We start from the raw sequence: 23,301 nt of genomic DNA, 5'->3' as shown, positions 1-23,301 counted from the left end.
GTCGAAATGTTGAGATTAATGTTGAAATACAATTTCAAGAATAAAGTCGAAATTTCGTGAATAAAATCGAAATTTCGAGAATAAAGTTGAAATACATTTTGACTTTTTTCTCGAAATTGTGCTTCAACATTAATATCTACATTTCGACTTTTTACTCGACATTTTGACTTTTTCCTCAACATTTTGACTTTTTTCTCGAAGTGCATAATGAAAAAAAAATCTTTCTCCTCTAAAATATTATTTTTATTTTGCTCCTGCCTGGTCCTAATACTCTTCCGTAGGGGTAGCCAGTGGGGAGGCCAGCAAATTTGTAGGGGGGGCCGTGACCGCCGTGACCACCCTTGGCCACCCCCTGGTGGCGCCACTGCTTATATTTACTTATACTTATACTTATATACAGTGAACGAGAATAACCGAGTCAAATTCCCTGTCTTGTTTGACCTGACTTGGCCAAATAAACACGATTCTGATTTACACATACGTCTACACTGCAAAAACTCAAAATATTTGTCTTATTTCTAGTTAAAATGTCTCATTTTTAGTCAAAAAATCTTATTACACTTAAAACAAGAGTCATTACCAGAAAAAATAACTTGTTATTTGACAATTTTCACCTGTTTCAAGTAAATTTTCACTTGAAATAAGTAGAAAAATCTGCCAGTGGGACAAGATTTATCTTCTCATTACAAGCAATACAATCTTGTTCCACTGGCAGGTTTTTCTACTTATTTTAAGTGGAAATTTACTTGAAACAGGTGAAAATTGTTGTTTTTTGAGCTTTTGAGTCTTGTTTTAAGTGTAATGAGATTTTTTTGACTAAAAATTAGACATTTTAAATAGAAATAAGACAAATATTCTTGTTAAGATTTTGAGTTTTTGCAGTGTAGCCTATGAGTATTCATGGGGCTGTTTTCAACATAAATCAGCCGGAGAAAGGCTATCTATGCACTGCAAAAACTCAAAAATCTTAACAAGAATATTTGTCTTATTTCTAGTTAAAATGTATCATTTTAAGTAAAAAAAAAAAAAAAAAAACTCATTACACTTAAAACAAAACTCATCACTGGAAAAAACATCAATTTTCCCCTGTTTCAAGTAGATTTTCACTTAAAATAAGTAGAAAGATCTGCCAGTGGAACAAGATTTTTTTTGCTTGTAGATAAATCTTGTCCCACTGGCAGATTTTTCTACTTATTTCAAGTGAAAATTTACTTGAAACAGGTGAAAATGGTCAAATAAGTTTTTTTTCTTGTAATGACTCTTGTTTTAAGTGTAATGAGATTTTTTGACTAAAAATTAGACATTTTAACTAGAAATAAGACAAATATTCCTGGTAAAATTTTGAGTTTTTGCAGTGTGCTACAGAGATGAAAACGTTGAGAAAGCAACAACCCTGGTGCTTCACCTTTGACTCTCATTGTTTATAAAAGTGTGTGAAATGAAAAAGTTTGGCTGCACGTACATGACACATCATCTTGCGTGGCTTCTGCGTACTTTAATTGAGGTTGCGGGACACACACAGACACGTCACACACACGCACACACACTCGCACACACGGACGCACGCACACACGCACACACGCACACACGCACACACGCACACACGCACACCAGCTCAGCCACGAGACCCGGGCGCCGCCTGTCGGCGATGGACGGAACAGCACCCGGTGGTGGGTGTTATAAGCCTGATTTATGGTTTCGCGTTAAATCGACGCAAAGCGTACGCCGTAGGGTCTGCGTCGATGTAACGCGGAACCATAAATCAGCCTTAAAACGGTTGCAGGAGGTGTTCAGCAACCAGCTCTGAAACTGTGAAACCAAGCAACTATATTTGATGTATTGTTATGTATTGTAACATACATTGTTGTACATTGTAACATAACATTTCAGAAGATATGATATGCACTAATAAATAAAACAGGTACAGTACATTAATTTAAAGCTTGCCCAGATTGTTTTTTTTTAAGTACCACATGCAAATAATACATGGTTGCACTTGGACATACAACTAATTTGTTTAGCTGATCATATTGCAGAAAAAAACTTTTCATTTAAAAATTTGTTTGAAAAAAGACCCAGGGAGTTTGAGTTTGTCACCTTTTTTTGGTTCTCTCTAAATAACCAGAATCACAACAGCTGACACTTATTTAGTTCACCACTTTTGTTGTTGTCATTTTCCTTTTTTTTGCACTGCCATTCTTCTCTCACTCAAGATTAATATCTGTATCTTCACAAATGTAGCCTATATTAAATATCATGGTATTTATTCATAGCATGAATAATATGGTCTTTGAATTTAAGTTTAAATTTCTATTTGATTAACTATGCTTATATAAACTATACTAATCACATAAAAAATACTATCCCAATTTGTATTTGTTCATTTCTAAACCAATATTTAGAATGTTTTTACAATATCTCAGTCCACAATGACCCCACATACATCAAAGTGTTTTCTGAAGACTAAAGCTTGAGACTAGTACTGATGATGAGAGGATGTCTCACATCAGCTACCCTGCCCCTGTCCATCACATACAATAGCTTATATTAGAAGGAAGAGGCACAGATGAACCTTTTTGCTGTCGCTGCATGGAATTTAAGACAGGAAGTCTGCTGCAGAGAGTGGGCTTTATTTATGCCGCCACTGTAAACATGGCAGTGCATATAGTGCATGAGCAAGCTACTTCATAATATTTTTCAGGAGTTTCTCAGATTGCTACAAGTGTTTTGGCACATGGGAATAAATATTTAGATTAGCAAAGTAAAGCAAATGTCTACAAGCAAAGTGGTTTACTTGGAACAAAAAGCCAATATACAATGTAGTGGTGACAGAGTGCAGTTGGGAAATATTGTTGTAAACACTGGTAGCTCTGGAGGGTTTATAAGAGCATAGAGTATACTACTCAATCTGAGAATTACACAGAAGCATATATGACAATATTTCAAAGCTTCAGCAGTCATTCAGTGAATACTGAAGTTAAGTGTTCTCCTACCAGACTTTAGGCACAAGATTTAGTAAGAAAATAATCTAATGAGGAGAAACTAAGACGCACACACACCAAAAGAAGTCTGACAACTTGGTGCATTGTAGTGATTAAACACTGTACTGTACTGTGCTAATTAACATTAAAACCATTACTCATATTGAAATGTTGCTGTTTAACAATGAAGGAGATGCTCAGAAATATAAAATAGGACATCCATATGTTCCACACACAAGCTGGCAGACAAGTTAATCACACTAATCTAGGCCTGTGACAATTATGGGAAATTGTATTTAAAAAAAAAAAGGGTAACGACAGAATAATTAACTAAACATACAGTGTCACCGTCAAACGTTGCATACATGCTCATTATAGACCTTGCACGAGCTGCTTTACCACAGGCCAGTTAGTTTGTGGTTTACCCTCATGATATAATTTCATGTTATATATCTTGTTAGAGATTGCTCGTTAGGTTTTAAGTAAGATACCATGGTTGTTGGTTGTTAGCACTGCTGCTTCACAACAAGTTCATGTCCCATCACAGGTCTTTCTTTTTGGAGTTTGGGTGTTCTCCTCATGCTTGGGTTGGTTTTCACCGGGTACTCTGACTTCACAGTCCAAAAACGTGTCAAGTTAATTGGCGAGTCTAAATTTGCCCATTGGAGTGAGTGTGAATGTGTTTGGTTGTCTATATGTGGCCTTGCGATGGACCGTCCAAATTGCCTAAGGTGTACCCCTTCCTTTTGCCCAAAGAGAGCTGGGATGGGCTCCTGTGGCCCTCAACTGGAGTAATCAGGTATAAATAATGGACAGATGGTTGGGTTTTAAGTAAAAGAGAGCTCTGACGTTGGTATATATATATGACCACTCCTGCGTATTGGTCCGTGATGAACATTTAGCAGCTTGTCATCAGCCACTGCCTGACCTTTCCACCATCTCAAAAGAGCAGTCCTTTGGAGGATGTGAGCCAACTTTTCCTCATGTTGTGGGGTTGTGAGTCCGTCGCTGCAAGTTGCCGCTCCAAAATGCATCTGGCGAAGCACCACCGTACATCTGGAAACAGTGAGCCCAGATCTTCACTGCTGTACAAAGGCACAGTGACATTAACTGATAATGTTTTCTATAATTAATCTTTTAAGAGCAATTAAATATTCATTGACCAACTACAACAATAGAGTGATTACAGACTCTTCATTAGTTTCAGGTGTATTAAATAAACAGAGCAGCACAACTTTGTGCACAGCCTCCCAATTTGCTACACTGAGCTGAAGGAGACAATGTAACTTTGTGGTCATGGCAAGGTTTATGTCATTTGCTATTACACTTTTAGATCCGGTCTCATTATAAAAACCTTTAATCTGCATAAGCAATTATAACCATAAAACCTTATTACTGAATCAATACCTGCTGCTCATATTTAGAAGTAATAGTGTGTTTCTTCATGCACTTCAAGTGCTCAGGATATGCACCAATGGCTTTTTTGTATGCAACCTCATGTACTATCATGAAAAGTTGGGTTGAGGTTTTTGATCTTATCAAGATGCATATTCATGCGGCTTATGAACAATAAAAAGTGCAGTAAAGAAAAGTTAAAAACAATACACAAGCCAAGTAAAAGTTAACATGTATCATTTTGTTTGGAATAAACAAGTAAAAAGCCCCGAGTGCATCTATCCGGTGCTAAAATGACACACCTTAGGCTCGTTTGTATGAGCTGCCGTCACATTTTCCCCAGCTTGGCTGAGAGATCCTGCTTTACTCGGCTGTGCTCCTCGAAGGGTCACCGTTATAGAAGTTGGGGCTTTCTGCCCTCCTGACAACACACAAAATGAAACAAAAAATACTCAACAAGCTAGAATTGCTAATCCGCAAAAACATTTTATTTTGCCTCTAGCTGTTGTGAGAGAAGTCAGGACACTGTTTTAATTAAATCTTCTGAATCAACAAAGATTTTGATTGGTCAAGGTGAATATCTGGAGGCTGACGTTGGCAAAACACATAACAAAACAAATGATGCACAGTAAAGTTAAAATAAAAAAAGGAAACGGGAACAATGAAAACCAAATGAGTTTCATTCCAGTCTTTATTATAACATCAGGAAGAGAACTTGGATAATGACGTATTCACTTTTCAACACAACTCTCAGGAAGATAGCATTCATACTCATGGTTATAAGCCGGTGGTTTAATGGAGGAATTCAAAACATGTTACTGGATGAGGACACAAACAAAATAAACATTTAATGACAATTATAACAAACAAATGTGACAAAAAAAATAAAAAAATGACTGGAACATCCTAATCAAATTTGGTCAACCTTTCCAACAGCAGTTTTCAACTTAATGCTTCAGATTCAAATGGCTTCAAAAAGAAATATTTTCAATTTACATTTATTTTTTATTATTGGTGTCTCACTATGATGGCATTTCAGAATTGTCACTTTACATTTTACATGCGGTTTTGTGAACACAGAAACCAGACATTCGGTATGAGCCACTGATCTACCCTCCGGTGACGTAGAGTGACTCCATAAACCTAGACCAGTCACGTTTTCCCAGGCAAACTATCTTCTCACGTGTCCGGATTGTCCTCTACGATCCTCTAATGCGGTAATCCTGTCTGGCCTACGGACATCCTGAACTATTATTTCAACAAAGGATGAATGAACCCTGGGCATTCAACGGGGCCGTCGTGTTTTGGCAGTTCGACACATACCAGTGGTCTGATTTGTGATGTGTGCCAAGCCGGGCAAGCTGCTTGCTAGTTTTGCCAGCCCACCGTTGGTGAGCAGCTGATGGATGGCAGTGGTTTTAGCCAGTCCTCCTGTGGTGACCACAGGCACCGCCCGGAGCAGAGTACTGCCGCTGGTGCCCACAGAGCTCAGGACCGGGCCCTGAGATTTGCCACAAACAGCCTGAAAATGGAGGGGTAAAAAAGTAAATGACCTTGTTATATTTCCCTTTAGACATTTACAAAAATAGGCTGTTGGTGGATTACATCATTTCTTACAGTTTGTATCTATTAATACAAGTCTAGTAGACTTTAACATACATATGGTCAACAAAGTCTCTTGTAAACAAGTCATTTTTTTATATTTGTGTTGTTACTTTTGCAAACGCAACAGCTGAGACAGAAATATAACATTTAACACACTTCATCATCTGATTGTCACACAAAAACCTCAAAAAGTGGAATTAAGGAAAATTTTACTCATTTCAATGTACAATTTAAAGCGGACTGGAAGAGAGAGTAGAGAATGACGTATGCCTACAAAGGATGCAGAACCACTTTTTAATGATGGTGCTAGCTTGATAAAAACAACTAATTTGGGAAGATTTTACATTTGATAAAATATCATTATGGACATCTAAAATAATAAGCAATTTAACAGAGTGATCCTGGGATACCTGGGAGCTGCCTGCGTGTGCTGCTGGAGAGGGCAAGTTAGAAGCTTTGGTGACGATCTCCTGAAGACTGAAACTTAGGCCTTGAAGAAGACTGCTTGCGGAAGGTGCTGCAAGAAAAACAGAAAACGATTGTGTGACACTGAAATTTGAGTAAAAACAAAAACCAAAAACAGATGGAAAGTAAATTTGTATGTTTAAAAATTCCTCTCTCATCCAATTTGCCCACCGACCAAAACTAGATGGACGTAAACTAGCTCACTCTCTCTCTCTCTCACACACAAAGAATGACAGACATGTCCAAGGGGTAAGATTTTGTTCAGTGACATGTATCAATGGCGCAGGAGGTGATTAATGATGATGTTTGCTAAAATATGTTGTCCTCTCACTGTTCAGAATGTCAATTTCATTCAATAAGCCCAACAGAAGCTCTAAGAGTTGAAGCTACTGGGCTGAATTTATTGGCACAGTTGAGACCAAACAAGTGAGCGAAGCAGGACAAGACAGAGATACCTTGGGCAGCAGCTGGAGTTTGCACCTGGACTGGTGTGGAGGACCCTGACACCATGCTGTTGAATGAGCTGGAGCCTGGGGACAGGGCACCAGACACCTCTGAGAGACTACCAGACCTGCAGTGACACACATAACCACCGATCTACTCAGGAGCTACCCAAGCAAGTACTGTTTGGCCATCACTCAGCTCTCCAACTGCGAGTGCCACCACTCATCAATCCCTCTGCACCACACAGATTTTTGTCCAATGACGTGGGAGTGGACGTGGGTTTAGGCCTATTTAGGGTTTTGAACGATCTATGCTCAATGTGTCTATGTGCAGCAGTGCTGGAAAGCTTACCGCTGGCCTGTCAGAAGTCCAGTTAGCTCCTTGGCACCAGCCACAGCCTGTCCTACTGCCATCGTTAAGGGCTTCCCAGAGACACCCACTGCATTAAAGAGCAGACATGGCTGTTAAGTAAGATCTATAAATCATAAAAAAAATAAAATAAAAAAACATCTCTTCACTTAGTCAACCAAACTACAAACATAAATCCTATCAGCACTGGAAAAATTGATTTGTGACTTCCAGGAAATACAAAGATAAAAAAAAAACAGTAAGCAAACAAGGTTAACATATATAAAAGAAGAAGGAATTACCTCAAACTTAACTTAGAACTGGAAAAAAAATAATAGTAATAAATAAATAGTAATTGTGACAGCTGAATTTGATGTCAAGGTTAACACGAGGACGATTTATTTCTTCATAATGTGGCAAAACGACGCTTATTTGCCGTAATCGTGCCAAGTAGGGATTCACTGCTGGTTTTTGACTCCCTAAATCAATACAGTGTTTCAGATTCTGAAGCTGCATATCACCCACAAAAGGACACATGAAAATCCTAAACAAATTAGGAATTTAAGGCAGAACTCAGTAATTTTAATAAAAATCAACTTTATGACACATTCGCTTAAACTGCCACTTTACCCTCAGAGGGATGCATAAGACTGACGACCTTTAAAAAAATGCTTCTGATGCAGTTTGCAAGAATCTAGTGTAGCCAAGTAACAAACAGTAATAACAAGGAAGAGTCCTCTAACAATCGCTACGACTTGTATAGTTGCCATGGTTACATGCATGTGCATGCATGGCAGTCTCCTCACTAGTAGGAAGATTTGGCTGACAGACATGAAGCACAGCAAATTAGTCCAGCTTTCTTCTAAAGGTTACCCAGTTCAGCTTTAAAGTCACCACACACTAAAATGTACCAACTGAAGCAGCCAGAGCCATGAAGGCCAACGTAGGGTCACATTTTCTCTTGTGGTCACCTTCAAGAGGTTGGATACAGGAATATAGTCCTAACACTTCTTTATATTTTCTACTGTACTGTAGTTCTACTGTAGACACAAGAACTCAAAGTGACCTAGAGATGGACTTAGAGCCCTTCCTTTAACATGAATATTAATTATGCTGCCTTCAGTCATTAAGGCCTCTTATTTAACAGCATGCATGTATGGGCCATATTTATTATTATATATATATATATATATATATATATATATATATATATGTAACTGCAGATATCAAACATGTACAGGCGTCCCTCGTTTTACATAAGTTACATTCCCTCTCCAATCCTGCTCCTGACAGAAGCAGCTGAGACAAGAGTCCCTCTACCCCAGTAATAACAAGTCCAACTGCCTGCAAGGGTCAGCAGCATTGACTGATTAATCAACCCTCCGATGTCTGGATGTCCTGTAGGTCAGTAACTCTTCCTGCAGCAGTTGGGGAACATCCAAAAGCCTCTTGTGCCAACTCTTGGGCACCTCTACTGGAAGCAATGAAAATCACTGATGTCATGATGTTGTTTTCCAACATCCTGACATGATGCAATTACAATTTGCTTCTGTAGACACCTCTTACAGGGCATTTCAGTTATGGGGATAGGTGATCTCAAGTTGTACTTACATTGGTGTTTTGGACACATTCCGGTTCATCTTTGAATTAAATTAGTTAAATGAGTTCTTAGCAGCTCTGTGGCGCAGTGGGTTAAGCAAGCAGCTCATATACTGAGACTGCAGTCCTCCTGCAGTGGTCGCAGGTTCAAATCCCAGCCTGCGCACCTTTGCTGCATGTTAGGGGTGTAACAATATATCGTGCCACGAAATTTCGCGATACAAAAACGTCACAATACGTGTCGTGGAGGTGACAAGGTGTATCGCGATATTGGGTTATTAATATTAATCTATTGTGTTGACTAGAAACGCGCATCCGACCGCGACCGCGACCGCACCTCGACCCGGGAACCAAAATCTTACTCCGCTCAGAAGAAACTAGTCCCGTCTTGTGGTCCCGTTTTGAGCTCTGAACTTTTACTAATGTAAGGCTGGTGTAGAGTTAAGCCTTACCTTATTAAATTAAACCTTTTTCGGGTCGTGAGTAGGATAAACACGCAGGCAACTTCTGCTGAGCTCCAGTGTACTTTAATGTCCGCTCAACAGCGTAGGATTTTAGAGCATCAACATAGCACCTAGTGCTGTATCACTCCGCCCAATCTAAAACATATTAACAACTACAGATAAACTGACTAGTGTAATTATAGTCCCTGATTTACATCAGAATATAAAGAATATATTTATAAAATAATGAACCATGAATTACCAAAATAACCTTCTTAACAAAAATAAATCTCCTCTTACACATATAAGGTGAGCATGAATCAATCTTTTTTATGATGCAAAATTGTATGTATTTATTTACTTTTATTTATTTAATTTTAGTTGTTAAATTAGAAAGAAAAAAGTCAAATCATACTTGAGAGAAACTAGTCAGTTTGTGGCAAAATATGTTTACTGAAGGTGCATAATGCAAACCTGACATTTACTTTTAGTTCAGTTTGTGGAAAATGGTTGGCCTGGCTTTCTCTTTAAAACTTAAACAGTTATAAATCATTACAAACTGTAACAATAGAGCAAACGTACAGCATTGTTTTGTATTTTGTGTCTTTCAAATAAAAGACAATTTTTTTCCAGTCATATGTTCCTCATTCAAGGTTGTTAAAAAAAATACTGTTATAATATCGTATCGTATCGTTATCGTGACCTCAATATCATGTATCGTGAGATTAGTGTATCGTTACACCCCTACTGCATGTCATCCCCATTCTCTCTCTACCCCCTTCCTGTCTGTATACTTTGAATAAAGGGCCACTAGAGCCCAAAAAAAAACAGAAAATTAGTGAGTTCTGCTCTGTTTGACAGGAGTAGTTATTTGTTTATTTTTCCTCTGTGCTCATCACTTAACCCTCAGCTTATCTTATCCTGGTTCACGTTGATTGTGCTGCACGCAATGCTAAATAATACACAAATGTGAGTTTTCTTCTTTTAAATGGGCTGTATGTCTGATAAAATATTTTAAATACTTTTGATAGATGGTTGAGCAAATAATTTGAAACATGCTATTGCAACGATCTATAATCGTTTTTAGGAGTCAGTCAGTCAATGAGATTTTTGAATAGATGTCGGAACAAAAGGATTTGTAGGACCGTCTCTGTATCTTACTATGCAAGATTACTGGGTTTTGTACCTTCAGGGGGGCTGACGCCACTTCCTCCTGACTCGCTTTGAGAAACAATGGTGACTTTAATTTTCGCCCTCTTGGAAGCTTTGCTTGGTGTGGGACTAGGCGTCTGTCTCCTCTTGCCATGAGATCTCAGTTCATCTCTGTCAAGACCTTCCATCTGATCACTGGTAACTGGCACTGCACCACATGAACAAAAAGAGGAGCGTCCACATTGAAAGAAGGGCATAAGTGACTTGAGCCTTTTGTTTTATCCTTAGATGATCTTACTATTCATATTATTATTGACAATTTTACCAAGCTTAATAAAGTCTGTTATGTAACCTCCATTGCGCTGTGGTCTACAGAGTACTAACAGAATGTTTTATTTTTTTTTGTGCGATTCAGTGGGTGTTTGAGTCCTGAAGAATAATTTAATATACAACATTCACGTACAATAGAGGAGATGGAAACAAAGAAATGTGAGAGAAAAGGATAGATTAGGCAGGAAGGAAGGAAGGAAGGAATGAAGAAAGGAAGGGAGATAGACACTTACCAAAAATACATGGAGGTGTGCCAGGAGGAAGATTTTTCCTCACAAGCATGTTTTGTTTCATAAAAGCAGCAAACTGAGCTGGAATGAATTAGAAAAAGCCAGAAAGTCGTATAAGGAGAAGAGACAAGAGGATGAAAGGAAAGTATTTCAGTCACATTCCATCTCTCCCTGTCAGATGTCGTGACGTGACAATCCCTTAAAAAAAATTAATAAATACATAAAAAACATCTTGCATATCACCCCATCTGCTCAGCTTACACAATCTGTGCAAATTATATCAGAAGCCGAGGTCATTGACTCATCCCAACAAGTTTAAACAAACAAATGGGGCAAATTTGACCTGTTTAGGCACAAGTACTAAGAATCATTGCGCACATCTAGGTGAACGTGAATGGTTGCATAGCTGTGTTCGATGCACCCAGATATGAGTGAGGGGGTGAACAAACCTTGTGCCTGCTTGTGAGTGAGCATTGTGCCAGAACGCTGCATGTGGGTCTTGAGGAGCTGTGTCGCTGTGATGAGGCTGGATTTCTGTGCTGGAGACAAACTTGAAGATTTTGGTTTGGGACTTGATGTGGGACTACTGCAGACACTAGAAAGATCCTGAGGACACAATGAATAGGAACAAACATCTGATGAAGCATCATTCATTACAATCCATCACATGCACAGCACAGGTTTTTATGCTATTTGAACTATTTCAACCTTCTCAACATCTGCAGCGATCTGATCACAAGTGGACAACTCTAAAGCGTGAATTATGGTTCTGTGTCAAACCAACGCAGAGCACACGCCGTCACCGTGACGCCGGCGTGAACCCTTCGGACTTCTCTGTCACTCCATTTCGCCACGGTGCAGTACCCCCCCTGACCGCTAATTTGCGATCTTTTCCTGAATGGTTTATCCAACTTTTTCCGGTCACATTGAATCAAAGAAATAAGGACAACTATTGTGCAAAAAAAAAAAAAAAAAAATCACACATACACGAAGAAAAGAGCGCCGAAAGTTCACGACTGCTTCAAACCGGAAATGCGTTGCTACCAAACGAACCAATCACAGCCCTCTCGGTCTGCGTTTGGTCTGCGTCGCCTCGGCGCGTAGTTACAATTTTTTGGGAGGTACGCGTCAGTGACGGCGTGTGGTCTGCGTCGACGCGTACCACACGCCGTAGGCACGGCGTCGTTTTTGACGCAGAACCATAACTCAAGCTTAAGCATGTCTGTGCACGCCTGGCATTAAAACGTCTCCACACGTGTCTTGAGTAGCAACTTGTGATTAGATCTCACCCTCTAATTATGTAAAGCACCTTGAATTGCCTTGCAAATAAACTTGCCTTGCCTTGCCCTATATGCAAATAAGTTAATGATTTTCTCCTACAAAAGGCCAGATGCGCTGTTTTATTCCTGCTGGAGGCAGCAATGAAAAAGAAGGAGAAAACAACTCTTCCTGTTTGTTGATTTTTTTCCCCCAGTTTTATTTAACAGATGAAAGAGAATAAATGAGATGGCAATTAAGCTTCACCCAGGACCAAGAAGCAGTTGAATAGTATTCAAACTATTTTGGGATTACCATGACCTGCATGAGATACTACACCACCGTGTATATTTGTGTATTAATCTGACTGGACCCACATGTCCCTCCACCATTAGATTACACTGGTTTACCCCGTCTCCTCAAACTCTGATATGCTGCTTATTAATCTCAAATATTTGGCTAATTCAGCTGCATATACTTGAACAAAAGAGCAGCTCAACAGAGCATGTTAGGTCTGTCATCTTCAAAATAAGCCCAACATACAACAGACAGCTTTTCCACCAAACGTGCACCTATTTTACCTTACAATTTGCACAAGCTTCTCATTTTAGTGGTTCCTCATATATGTTAAAATTCAGGGGATTCATTTGTTGAGTAAAAATAAAGAGACTTCTTACCTCTGAACCTGATGGTGAAATGGGAACTCTAAGCGCAGGCGAGGAAGGTCGTCCTCTATCCATGTCAAAAGGAAGCTCTCTTCTGGGTTTTTTCTTCTTCTCTGTATCCAAATCCCTCATCTCTCCTGAGCCATGACCGTGGCCCTCTGCCCGTGCAAGGACACTTGACAAGAAATCAGCTATCTCATCCTGAAGAGTAAGAAAAGGATGATTTTCTTTTTTTTCGTCTTGTTTTTCCCAAAAGAACATCAGCTGATGAAAAATTGAAAATAGTCCCAACTGAAAAACAATTTCAGTTATAATGACCAACCTGAATGCAGCGATCCACCATGGTCTGCGTCAGTCCTTCAGACTTCATCTTTGCTGAACTGATTCTGTGGAGGGACTTTGTGTTACGACTCCAACATTCAGCTACAAAGTATTCAATATAAAAGCTTTTTTTTCCTCCATGATCCATTCAGCCCTGATTCAGTATGAGGATATTTCAGCTAGGCCTGTGTTGAAAAAATCGATTTCCCAATTCTAAATCGATTCTCATATTAATTCCTAAAAATCGATTCATATATCTAAAGATCGATTTTTTTTGGTTTTTGTTTTTTTTCTTTTCTTTTATTTATGTATTTTTTTTTTTCATCATTACATTACAACTTTTGGCTATTTTTTTGTTTATCCCCAAAAAAGTAATGTTTTGTTGGACACGAGAATAACTGGTGCCATGTTTTTGCCTTTAAATATGTTTAAAGGTATGAAAACATTAAAGTGTTAGGTTATCATTGCATAAATTGTCTATTTCATTACTTTATATACTTTCTGGGGGTTACATTTGCAAAAAATGCTAAAAACCAAATGCTCAAAAGTTAAAAACCAAAATAGACCGAAAATGGAACAAATAAAAACGGAATGTGGGAAAAAATAAAACCGATTTCATCCGTCTCTGTTTCATCCCTGGATCTGTTTGGTAATTCTGACCCACATGATGTTTCTGAAAGCAGTTAGATCAGCATTCTGGGAGCTGATTGGTCCTTACAGCATCATTAGCTGCCAATACTTGCTGTTTAATCTCAATATAATACTAGTAGTAATATTTTGCATAACTACAGTCATATAATTCATGCAACAGCTCAAAAAACTGTTTTAATAACACTAACCCAAATCAATATCGGAATCGAATCAAATCTTGATAATCGATTCTGAATCTTAAGAATCGGAATCGAATTGATTCTTGACATTTGAATCGATCCCCAGCCCTAATTTCAGCTCTGGTGCTTAAAAGCCACCTCAGGTCAAATGGGTGAATACTGTGACCAACCTGAGGTTGTCATCTGATCCCCCGACCACCACCATGCTGTTGTCGGCCCGCAGCTTCTCTCTGAACTCCTCCATGCCTTCTGTGCTACACTGGAGAGCATTTTGTCCGATCACAAATAACACAGGAGTCTTCATGTCCAGCAGCGGGTCATCTACATCCTGCAAACCGTAATATAATTCAACATTTACTGAAGTTCCCTTTCCTTAAAAGAAATACAAAAACAACATTATACATACAAACTGGCAAGAATGTACTAAATGTGTTTGCGGTCTTACCCCTCTCGGCCCGTTGACTGTGATTAAGGGGAAGCCAAGACAAACCACGGCGGTCAGATATTCCATAAGGGACACCTAAAATTGAGCAGTGTCAAAACAATGGCCTCTTTGATAACCTTATGAATGAACCTTGAAGCCTCACATGAGATTATAAAACAATCTTACGTGACAAGCGATCAGAGCGCCAGCATTCCAGCCAACCAGGATTATGGGTTTGTGAGGGAAGTGGCTGTGGACCTGGTGGCAAAATTTATAAGCATGATTAATACGGCTGCAGGTGCTTACAAGTAGATAGATCTACAGTGAAATCCAAAATCAGTTTTTTTTTTTTTTTAATTTTCCCCTAATAGACATGAAAGGTGGAAAAAAAAAAAGAAATTGATTAAACAACTCAACAACAAACTATTATTTATGTAAAATAAATGTGTCTTTATAGTGCTTCTACATTTGCAAATTGTCATTTTTATAAAACACTACTCTGGTACTGATGTCCAGGCTTTGAACATTGTTAGTACCTGATACCAGGTTTGATATCATGGCAGTGGAGACCAAAGACATCAGGCTGGAGTTGAAGACTACTTATTTTGTACAGTAAAAAGCAACATATCATCACATAAATATAAATGTACTCCTTGATATTTCACTTAAAACACAGTAGCATGAATAAATATGTAAACTCTTGGAATTAACTTGTTTTCTTTATAAATTTGCCATTTAATGTGATATGATCTTCATCCAAGTCAGAAATAAAGACTGGCACAATGTACTTAAGATAATAATTATAATTCCTTCGGTTGTAAAGAGGGCAGGATTAGTAGGATAATGGTGTATTTTACATTTCCATTAACCATAGATTTGGGCAAAACCCAAATATCGCAACGAAAAACCTGTAATGGAAACTCCTCTAATTTGAAAGAACTGGCAAATATCTCAAAAACCCTTGTACATTTTTACGAGGTGGTTTTTTAGATGTGTCGATAATCCAGTTTATCGCAAAAGTGTAATTGGAAACACATTTTACAGGTAGTGCTGGATGTGACGTTGCTGGAATAATTATTTGAATGATTATCCATTCCCATCATCCTCTGTTGACTATTTTCACAACAGCAGTTGCGGCAATCGCAAAAATTTGTCAAAGATTAAAGATAACTCTTCAAAGCTGACATCTTCTTTTTTCATTGTTGTCTCACGAGAAAGATACGGAGAGTCATAGATATGAAGAAAGAACTAGGAGAGTAACACTCATAAAAAAAAAAAAACACCATTCAATAAAGAAACCAAGTAAATTTCAAGAGTATAACATACTTTTTTTAAACCCCACATAGTAGTTGTGATGTATCAAGTGATGCACAACACTGTATAAATGAATAGATCAGCCCCATTATCTGATACCAATATCGGACTGATACATCCTTAGTGAAACATGATTATTCAGTCTGCATATTTAAACAAGCCAGCTATATTTTTATTAAAATTCAGAGAAAACAACAATTACAGTGACAAAAACAAATATATAAAAGCATAAAAGCAGTGATTCCTACCTCCATGACTTTAGCCCTGACAGTCCCCAACATGTGCTCCAAACATTGTGTGACACTAATATTGGCCCCGCTGTTCACATGCGTATGCACTGGGATGACCTGAAATAGAAACAGACTTTGAGCAAAAAGGCAAAAGTAAAGGCAAAAGTAAAAACAAAAAGCACACATCATAGATTACATCTTTTTTTTTTTTAATGAGTGAGATTTAAGACCTTTCCCAAGCAGGAGAGCTGTGACTGCCAGAATCTCATTCGCCTTGTGGTAGAGAGGGTAGGATTAGTTGGACTTGATGGTGCAATAAGGATGAGAGGAGATCCAGGAAGCTTGGTCTAAAACATGCAAGAACACAGAAAAGATTTTGTCTTTGAAAGTCACATATCATGTAGAGATAAATATAAAAGAAACAAGTAATACAACTTTTGTGGAAAGGGCTTTTACCGGTTTGTTTTGAGACAAAACTCCAACAGCCGGATCCCAAGGCCTCTTCAGTAGTAATGATAGAGCCTCTGCACTTGGAGCTCCAGTCTTTGCAGATGGCAGTAACATTCTGTCAATGAGCGTAGGCAGCTTGCCAAACAAAGAGAGGTGAATTGTCACTTTTGCATCCCAGTCACAGGACATGCATGGAGCCGACAGAAAGTATAGAAAAATATTTGCTGTTCATTAAATCACTGAGATCATACCTTGCTTTTGAGGGTCTGCAGCACATCCAGATAAGCAGCAAGCATGGGAAGGCTTAAAGATTCAATCAGGGTGGTGTGTAACCACTGTGTCAGTTTAGTGTCCCAGCTCACACTAGCGAGCGCATGTCGTACCTTCCTGGCACACTTGTCCACAGCTACCCTCCGCAAAATCGGTTCATTGGAGGTCTAAGGGGATGAAGGAAATGACCAATAACATCAACGGACATGCTGTTATTTAATCTTAAAGACGCAGCAGAGCATTTCGTCAAGCAAAAAATGTCTATAGTTTTTATTACACTTCGTCGTTCAAAAGTCAGATAACTGGAGCATAATTTGTCTGAACAAGCAATCCATAGTTTGCATGTAAAATAAAGCACAAACATTGCTCCTGTTGTTTCAGATGCCCCTGTTGTTGCTTGGCTGGAAAGCTAGCATCCAAGTCCTCAGATTACCCTCCACTGCAGAGTAGCAAAAAGTGTTTTTTTTAAACAAGTGGACAGGTAGCATGGTCTTCTTAATTTCTGTCACCTTCAAATGCTTTAAGATTTGGTGACTACTTAGCATTTTCCCACAATTTTTACACGCAATTACTGTAACTGGCTTACTTGACTGACAGGTCAGTAGTTGACAAAATTGAAACAGATCATTCCAGTTAAGTTTTTGTATTCTGTTTGGTAGGGCTGCACGATTCTGGACAAAATGAGAATCACGATTTTTTTGCTTAGAATTGAGATCACGATTCTCTCACGATTTTTTTCCAATATAAAATTTATTGCACTTATTACTTTAACTTTGCAACAGCTGAACAAAAATATAATAACAATAAACATCTCTTGTCTTCTTTACACAAACCTTTGAATAATTTAAACAATAATAACAATTTTGAACAATATTTGTTCCTCCCTGAGTTGAACACCCTTTCAGAAAGGGGACTTGTAACAGATCCTGTAGTTCTGAGGCAACAAATTATTCCTCTGGCTGCTTTTTGCTGTAACAGCTGACATTGAACATAAAAACAATAAACATCTCTCTTGTCTTTAAATAATTTTAACAATAACAATTTTAACAATATTTATGTGCAATATGTGTCAGGTGATGAGAAAGGTAGATGTTTCTCCAAATGTAATCCACAATCGTTAACAAAATATAACAAACATGACAACATGATAGTTGACCATGACAGGACTACAACAACCTAGAACTTAGGCCTAGTCCTTTTTTTATGCAGCCATCTTTAATTTTTTTTTTTTTTTTTTTTTTTTTTTTTTAAATCGTCGTCATTTGGAAATGAGATCGTGTTCAAGCATGAATCGAGATCGCGATTTTTTAACGATTAATCGTGCAGCCCTGTTGTTTGGACAAATAATCAAAAACACAAAATAAACACCCCCTCCCCCCAAAAAACAATAAACATCCCTTGCACATAACTTGTGATCTAATGTCTTAATTGAGGGCTTTTACTAAAGACCAAACCCAAACATAATTATTTTTCACAGAAAATATCTTGATTAGAGTTCAAATTATTTTTCAGATACAGTTGGAAATGTATATTAAGCCTCAAATGCATACAGATGTGGATTCATAAAGAAATGACTATTCATACAAAACCTACACAGTGCTCATTAAGAAAAGAAAAAAGAAAGGGGAAAAAGTAAGTACATTACATTTTCATTGGCTAGACGGGCCAATCTCTCAGCTTGAAGAGCTTTAAGGACTTTGTTGAACAATTTGTTCTGAGCCACTGACCACCCCGTCCTACAACAAAACAAATTGTCAAAAAAGGTTAATACAAGTGGGATATTACTTATAATCGATAAATGAAAAGAGTCAAATATTATTGTTGGTTATAGGTAGATCAGTCCGTGCGTTTAATTACTTGTTTAGATGTTCTTCCCAGTCATCAGGGGGTGGTGGATTCTCAGCAACTGTCCGAGCAAAAAGGACGTGCCGCTCACACTCCTTCATCACATTAAGAGCTTTCTGATTATCATATAGAGGAACAGGAGTTTGTGTGACTGTTTCCACATCTAAGAGAGAATCAGCATCTCTGCATACAAAAGAAGATAAAATCAAATTATTGCATCACATTGGAAAACAACTTATATAATATATATATATATATATATATATATATATAGATTCTACTTGGGAGCTGTCTGACTCACGATGATGGTTCAGGCTGGCGACGGGGTGTAACGAATAGTGCCCTAGTTGGCCGAGCACTGCTGGCATCTGGATGAGCATTCCATGGTTTGGCATAGCTGTGGTCCAGGAAAACCAGATCTAGTTCCCTTTCATGAGCTGACAACTGGAAAAGCAATGATGTACCCATCTTGCGTCCCGAGGTCTGAAAATCCTTATCGCCACGATACATCCTCTTCCAGGGCCCCAAAGGGCCCACAAGTGGTCTTCTGCAGTTTGAGTGGATTCAGCCCAAACCTGCAGAAAGACAAAATAAATAAATCAAAAATACACACAAACAAAGAAAATAATTAATTACCTAAGAAGGATATATATATATATATATATATATATATATATATATATATATATATATATATATATATACACACATATACACACAGTCGATATAAAAAGTCTACACACCCCTGTTCAAATGCCAGGTTTTCGTGATGTTAAAAAATTATAGCAAAACAAATAATTCACAACTTTTTCCACATTCAATGTGACTTATAACCTGTACAACGCAATTGAAAAACAAACAGAAATATTTCAGGAAGGTAAACTAAAAACAAACAAGTGATATAATGTGGTTACATAAGTGTGCACACCGTTTTATAACTGGGGATGTGGCTGTGTTCAAATTTAACCAATTACATTCAAACTCATGTTAAATTGGAGTCAGCACACACCTGTCAACAAATAAAGTGCTTATTATTAACCCCAAATAAAGTTCAGCTGTTCTAGTGGGCTTTTCCTGACATTTTTGTAGCCACATCTTCCAGCACACGCCATGGTTTGCAGAGAGCGTCCAAAGCATCAGAGGGATCTCATTATTCAAAGATATCAGTCAGGTGAAGGCTACAAAAGAATTTCCCAGGAATTAAATATACCGTGGAACACAGTGAAGACCGTCATCATCAAGTGGAGAAAATATGGCACAACAGTGACATTACCAAGAACAGGATATCCTTCCAAAATTGATGGTAAGACAAGAAAAAAATGGTCATGGATGATGCCAAAAGACACTGAAGGAGCTGCAGGAATTTCTGGCAAGTACCGGCTGTGTAATACATGAGACAACAATCTCCCATCTTCTAGGGTGGCAGGACTGAAGCCTTATCTTATAAAGAAAAACATCAAAGCCCGGCTAAATTTCGCAAAAAGACATTTTAAATCTCCTAAACGCAGGTGGGAAAATGTGTTATGGTCTGTTGAAACCAAGGTTGAACTTTTTGGACATAATTCCAAAAGGTATTTGGCGCAAAAACAACACTGCTCATCACCAAAAGAACACCATAAGATAAGATAAGATAAGATAAACCTTTAATAGTCCCACAGAGGGGAAATTTGCAGTTTACAGCAGCAAAGGGGATAGTGCAAAAACAAGAGGCAACAATAGAAAAAAGTAGTAACACAGTAATAATAATAACACACTATAAACACTATAAACAGTAAACTGGTATACAATAATAATAATAATAAGAAGAAGAATAAAGATAAATAATAAGATATTAGTATATGAAAAAGATAACAGACGGATATTTACAGATGGATATATATATACATAATTGCACGTTGCAGTGAGTGAAAGATTGCACATTATTTCCCTTATGTACATTTATTGTCAGGTTTGTATGTGGTCTACTGTGAGCAGTGCTGGTTGTGTAGTCTCACAGCTGCAGGGAGGAAGGACCTTCTGTAGCGCTCCTTCACACACCTAGGGTGAAGGAGCCTGTCGCTGAAGGAGCTCTCCAGCGCTCTGAAGGTGTCCTTCATGGGGTGGGAGTCCTGTCATACCTACAGTGAAGTGTGGTGGTGGCAGCATCATGCGCTTTGGGGCTGTTTTTCTTCAGATGGAACTGGGGCCTTAGTCAGGGTGGAGGGAATTATGCACAGTTCCAAATACCTGTCAGTGTTGGCACAAAACCTTCGGCCTTCTGTTAGAAAGTTGAAGATGAACAGGAACTTCATCTTTCAGCACGACATTGACCCTAAAACACACATCTAAATCAACCACAGAATGGCTTCACCGGAATAAGATTGAGGCTTTGGAATGACCCAGCCAGAGTCCAGACCTGAATCCCATCAAACACCTGAGGGGTGATCAGAAGAGGGCTGTGCACAGGAGATGCCCTCGCCATCTGTCAGATTTGGAGCAATTTTGCAAAGATGAGTGGGAAAATATTCCCACATCAGGATCTGCCACACTAATAGGCTCCTACTCAAAAAGACTGAGTGTCGTCATAAAAGCCAAAGCTGCTGCAAGAAAGTATTAGTTTAACGGTGCGCATATTTATGCAAACACGTTCTTTTACGTTTTTTATGTTATATTTTTCCCCTTTAAAGGTTTCAGTTTGTTTTTCCAATTGCGTTGTACAGGTTGTAGGTCACATTAAAAGGTGGAAAAGTTTGAACAGGGGTGTGTAGACTTTATATCCACTGTATGTATGTATGTATGTATGTATGTATGTATGTATGTATGTATGTATGTATGTATGTATGTATGTATGTATGTATGTATATATATATATATATATATATATATATATACACACATATACATACACACAATGTTCTCTGCACCTTTAGAAATGTGTCAAGGATGAGAAAATGTTTTCGAGGAGACAACAACATTGCTAAAGCTATTAGTCCGTGGGCCAGAGCCCAAAATTTCACTTGTCAGCACCACTCAAGGTGACAAAACTTAATTATGATTTTTGAAAAGATCCATGTCTATAGATGATATTCTGGTATGATAACCCTTCCTGCGTGGCAGCTGTATCATAGTTATCAGCTCATGAAGTTACCCACCCCCTTCAGAAAATTACATTTTAGACGCTGCTGCATATCCTGGTTTACACTCATGTACAGGATATCTGTCAATGTTTCACAATGTTGTCTTTGGTATCCTTTTAAAGGGGTCCTGTGAGTATTCCAGTTTTTGTATGTTGCCTCACTGTTGTTCCTAGATGACACATGGCTAAAAGATAGGATATCATTTAGGCAAAAAATGTGTGTTGTTTATAGTTTAAAGAGCTGCAGTGACCTCTGTGTTGGTCAGAAAGATTCACATCTCAGCTTGAATGAATGCTTAAAAGGCCCCCTTTAAAATGATACCAAACACAATATTGTGAAACATTGACAGATATCCTGTACATGAGTCTAAACCAGGATATGCAACAGCAACTAAAATGTAATTTTCTGAAGGGGGTGGGTAACTTCATGAGCTGATAACTCTGATACAGCTGCCACTCAGGAAGGGTTATCATACCAAAATATCATCTATAGACATGGATCTTTTCAAAAATCATAATCAGGTTTTGTCACCTTGAGTGGTACTGATATCTGGTCTGGAACAAGGACTATATGACTACTGCGCATGTATTGATGGGAACTACTCGGGAATTTAGATAACTTTAAATTATGGGCAGGAGCTGTGAGACTGTGAATTTTTTTTTTTATTTGATTTTTGTACATGTAAAGAAACAACACTTCATGAGAAGTTTAAGAAAACAACAGCAAAACAAGGAATTTCCTCCTTTCAAATTTGTTATCTTGATTTACATGTGCCAAAACAGGAGTAGGAAGAAGTGTAAACTTATTTAGTCCTACCCCCATTCACTGATCATTTAACCTGTATTTATAATTATTCACACACTGTACTCACACTGCTAAGTAACAGTATTGTTGTTATTATTATTATTACTACTATTGTACTCACACACATACTTATACATGCATGCATGCATACCTACATACATACACACACACACACACACACAGTTGAATATTTTTATATATTTGTACACATATGCCCATATAGATATTTACATAAATATACTTATTTACACTATGTATGTATGTATGTATGTATGTATGTATGTATGTATGTATGTATGTATGTATATATATATATATATATATATATATATATACATACACACACACACACACATATATCATTTGCTGCCCATTTCTGTATATAAATATACACAGATCTACCCGTTCACCCAATAGTGTTATATTCAGGCCCCTAAAAGCCGCTAAACCCTTTCCTCTTTGTATCTCGTGAGAATCATGTTTTTATATTTGGTTAACTGGTTAATGTTTGGACATTGTTTTAATTCTGAATCCATTCTGTTCCATAGTTTAACTCCACTGGCTGATATAGATATAGTCCTTCGTTTTCGTCGTTAAGGAGAGTTCCTACAATAAGCAGCTCATTACTCGGTAACAACATTGATGTTGAAACACAGGTGCTTTGTGGTCATCATGACCCATCATCTTCATGAATATCAAATAAACCGTGTAAAACAGCCATTGAACCGATTTTGGGTTAGTGTAACCATAACCGCAACATAAACAAACGGCTTAATACTGTAA

General features: G+C 38.0%; 1 protein-coding gene across 9 annotated transcripts in view; it reads right to left on the bottom strand.

Annotated features, from left to right (window-relative positions):
• Positions 1-5,053: 5,053 nt before the first annotated feature.
• kansl3 (KAT8 regulatory NSL complex subunit 3) overlaps positions 5,054-23,301 on the bottom strand; it is an 18,544-nt gene continuing 296 nt past the window's right edge. The window contains exons 2-20 of one of the 9 annotated variants that reach the window (XM_061728896.1): positions 18,900-19,173; positions 18,611-18,781; positions 18,399-18,489; positions 16,735-16,920; positions 16,490-16,618; positions 16,264-16,380; positions 16,052-16,150; positions 14,676-14,747; positions 14,511-14,585; positions 14,236-14,393; positions 13,237-13,300; positions 12,927-13,115; positions 11,442-11,598; positions 10,996-11,073; positions 10,467-10,640; positions 7,242-7,329; positions 6,902-7,017; positions 6,392-6,498; positions 5,054-5,898 (exon numbers count right to left, since the gene is read on the bottom strand). In XM_061728896.1, coding sequence (XP_061584880.1) covers positions 5,662-5,898; positions 6,392-6,498; positions 6,902-7,017; positions 7,242-7,329; positions 10,467-10,640; positions 10,996-11,073; positions 11,442-11,598; positions 12,927-13,115; positions 13,237-13,300; positions 14,236-14,393; positions 14,511-14,585; positions 14,676-14,747; positions 16,052-16,150; positions 16,264-16,380; positions 16,490-16,618; positions 16,735-16,920; positions 18,399-18,489; positions 18,611-18,781; positions 18,900-19,108 — 2,517 coding nt within the window. In that variant the 5' untranslated portion in view covers positions 19,109-19,173 and the 3' untranslated portion in view covers positions 5,054-5,661. Of the gene's footprint in view, positions 5,899-6,391; positions 6,499-6,901; positions 7,018-7,241; positions 7,330-10,466; positions 10,641-10,995; positions 11,074-11,441; positions 11,599-12,926; positions 13,116-13,236; positions 13,301-14,235; positions 14,394-14,510; positions 14,586-14,675; positions 14,748-16,051; positions 16,151-16,263; positions 16,381-16,489; positions 16,619-16,734; positions 16,921-17,115; positions 17,193-18,398; positions 18,490-18,610; positions 18,782-18,899; positions 19,174-23,301 lie in introns of those variants that run through there. The other 8 variants (XM_061728901.1, XM_061728898.1, XM_061728897.1 and 5 more) reach the window with 8 other exon arrangements.

Source organism: Cololabis saira, chromosome 9, assembly GCF_033807715.1.
Source record: "Cololabis saira isolate AMF1-May2022 chromosome 9, fColSai1.1, whole genome shotgun sequence".
Taxonomy (NCBI): domain Eukaryota; kingdom Metazoa; phylum Chordata; class Actinopteri; order Beloniformes; family Belonidae; genus Cololabis; species Cololabis saira.
This window is presented reverse-complemented; position numbering and strand designations above follow the sequence as displayed.